At 61.9% G+C, this 2,924-nt stretch overlaps 1 protein-coding gene across 1 annotated transcript; it reads right to left on the bottom strand.

The window, feature by feature from the left end:
* Positions 1-4: 4 nt before the first annotated feature.
* Positions 5-1,953, bottom strand: FAM57B (family with sequence similarity 57, member B; the record flags this gene model as incomplete). The annotated part of the gene is made up of 3 exons (XM_010079451.1): positions 1,714-1,953; positions 861-956; positions 5-100 (listed from the first exon to the last, which is right to left on the bottom strand). Coding segments are annotated over exons 1-3 (432 nt in total), but the record flags the coding sequence as incomplete, so codon positions are not given.
* Positions 1,954-2,924: the final 971 nt, after the last annotated feature.

Raw genomic sequence — 2,924 nt, 5'->3', positions numbered from 1 at the left:
TCCAGTAGAGGTAGGGGAAGAGCAGAACTCGGCAGCCCAGGAAGGTCACCAGCAGAACTAGCCCGTTGAGCTTGTGGAGAGCCGTGTGCTGAAGGTCATACTGCGGGGAGGAAGTGACGTCACAAGTGAGGTTGGACGTGGGGTGGGGTCTGGAGATGGTCACAGGTGGACACCTGAAATTTGGGGGCTGTGGGGCGCTCGGATCTCCCCAGGGGTTGAAGGACCTACAAGAACCTTAGATCTTCTCTTAGGAACCAAGGACACAGAGGTGAGGTCTGACGTGGGGTGGGGTCTGGAGATGGTCACAGGTGGACACCAGAAATTTGGGGGCTCTGGGGCGCTCGGATCTCCCCAGGGGTTGAAGGACCTACAAGAACCTCAGATCTTCTCCCAGGGACTAGGGGGCCAGAGGTGGGGTCAGACGTGGGGTGGGGTCTGGAGATGGTCACAGGTGGACACCAGAAATTTGGGGGCTCTGGGGCGCTCGGATCTCCCCAGGGGTTGAAGGACCTACAAGAACCTCAGATCTTCTCCCAGGGACCAGGGGGCTGGGGGCTGCTGGGTGCTTGACGTCATTCTGGAGTCCCCAGGGGGTGAGGGACCCATGGACACCCCAAAAGTTCTTCTGGGGACCCCAAAAGTTGGAGATTTGGGGGTTCCTCGCATCTCCCCAGAGTTTGAAGGACCTCCAGGCACCTCAAATCTTCTCCTGGGGCCACAAGGGTTGGGGACCGCTGGTCACCCGACATCATTATGGAGTCACCAGGGGGTGGGGGACCCATGGGCCACCCCGAAAGTTCTGCTGGTGGCCCCAGGGGGTGGTGGCCCGAGGGGTTGGGGACGTTGGGGACGTCACTCACCAGGATGAGGACCTTGCCCAGGCAGACAAAGGGGGTGCTGAGCTCGGCCATCAGGAGACACCCCAAGAAGAAGTCGCCCTTCCCCTGTCGCCAGAGCTGCGGGGACACCGGGGACATCAGGGGGCATCAGGGGATGTGAGGGGACACCAGGGGACACGAGGGGACACGAGGGGACATGGGGGGACACAAAGGGACATGAGGGGACATGCGGGACAACAGGGGACCTCCAAAAGCATGTCCAGCCCAAGGTGACACGTCCCCAACCCTGTGTCCCCAACCCATCCCAATGTCCTCAAGCTGTTCCCAAGTGTCCCCAAGGTGTCCCCAAGGTCCCTCCAAGGTGTCCCCAACCACGGTGGCCACGGGGAAGCCACCAAGGGCTGGTGGACCTCCAGAAGCACGTCCAGCTGAAGGTGACATGTTCCCAGCCCCGTGTCCCCAACCATTTCCCTTGTCCCGAAGCACTCCCCAAGGTGTCCCCAAGGTATCCCCAAGCTGTCCCCAAGGTGTCCTCACCCACCATGGCCACGGGGAAGCCACCAAGGGCTGGTGGACCTCCAGAAGCACGTCCAGCCCACGTGATGTGTCCCCATCCCCGTGTCCCCAACCCAATGTCCCCGAGCTGTCCCCAAGGTGTCCCCAAGGTATCCCCAAGCTGTCCCCAAGGTGTCCTCACCCACCATGGCCACGGGGAAGCCACCAAGGGCTGGTGGACCTCCAGAAGCACATCCAGCTGAAGGTGACATGTCCCCAGCCCCGTGTCCCCAACCCTTTCCCTTGTCCCCAAGCTGTCCCCAAGTGCCCCGAAGGTGTCCCCAAGTGTCTCCAGGTGTCCCCAGGTGTCCCCACTCACGGTGGCCACGGGGAAGCAGACGAGGACCATGGCGGCGTGGTGGAGCACCATGAGCAGGTCCTTGCGCAGGAAGGTGGCGGCAGTGGCCCGGGGGGAGGGGGCGGGTGCCACCTCGTGTCCCTTCACGCGGCCCCGGTGACAGTGACACAGGAACATAGCGTAGACGTCGTAGACGAAGTAGGGGACAGCGAAGCGGGGGTAGGCCTCAGCCAGCCAGTGCCTGCGGGGACACGGGGACATCGGGGACATTGGGGACGTCGGGGCCACGGGGGATGTTGGGGACGTTGGGGACATCGGGGATGTTGGGGACATCAGGGACATTGGGGATATGGGGGACATTGGGGACACCAGGGATGTTGGGGATGTCGGGGACATCGGGGACATTGGGGACGTCGGGGCCACGGGGGATGTTGGGGACGTTGGGGACATCGGGGATGTTGGGGACATCAGGGACATTGGGGATATGGGGGACATTGGGGACACCAGGGATGTTGGGGATGTCGGAGACATCGGGGACATCAGGGATGTTGGCGATGTTGGGGACACTGGGGACACTGAGGACGTTGGGGACACCAGGGATGTTGGGGACACGGGGGACATCAGGGTCATCGGGGGACATCGGGGACGTTGGGGACATGGGAGATGTTGGGGACATTGGGGACGTTGGGGACATTGGGGACATCAGGGATGTTGGGGACATTGGGGACATCAGGGACATGGGGGATGTTGGGGACATCAGGGATGTTGGGGACGTTGGGGATGTTGAGGACACTGGGGACGTTGGGGACATCGGGGACATTGGAGACATTGGGGACATCAGGGGACATTGGGGATATCAGGGATGTTGGGGACATCAGGGACATGGGGGACATTGGGGACATTGGGGACATCGGGGATGTTGGGGACGTTGGGGACATTGGGGATGTTGGGGACATTGGGGCCATCAGGGATGTTGGGGATGTTGGCGATGTTGGGGACACTGGGGACATGGGAGGACACTGGGCACAGGGGGACAGTGGGAACATCAGGGGACGTTGGGGACACCATGGACATTCGGGACATGGGGGACATTGGGGGACAGTGGGGACATTGGGGACATGGGGGATGTTGGGGACATTGGGGGACACGGGGTCACCCCCATTTGGGGACAACTGGGTTCAGGGACACTTGGGGACAGCCCAATTTGGGGACATTTGGGGACACCCCAATTT

This window comes from Pterocles gutturalis, unplaced genomic scaffold (assembly GCF_000699245.1).
Source record: "Pterocles gutturalis isolate BGI_N339 unplaced genomic scaffold, ASM69924v1 scaffold9986, whole genome shotgun sequence".
Taxonomy (NCBI): Eukaryota; Metazoa; Chordata; class Aves; order Pterocliformes; family Pteroclidae; genus Pterocles; species Pterocles gutturalis.
This window is presented reverse-complemented; position numbering and strand designations above follow the sequence as displayed.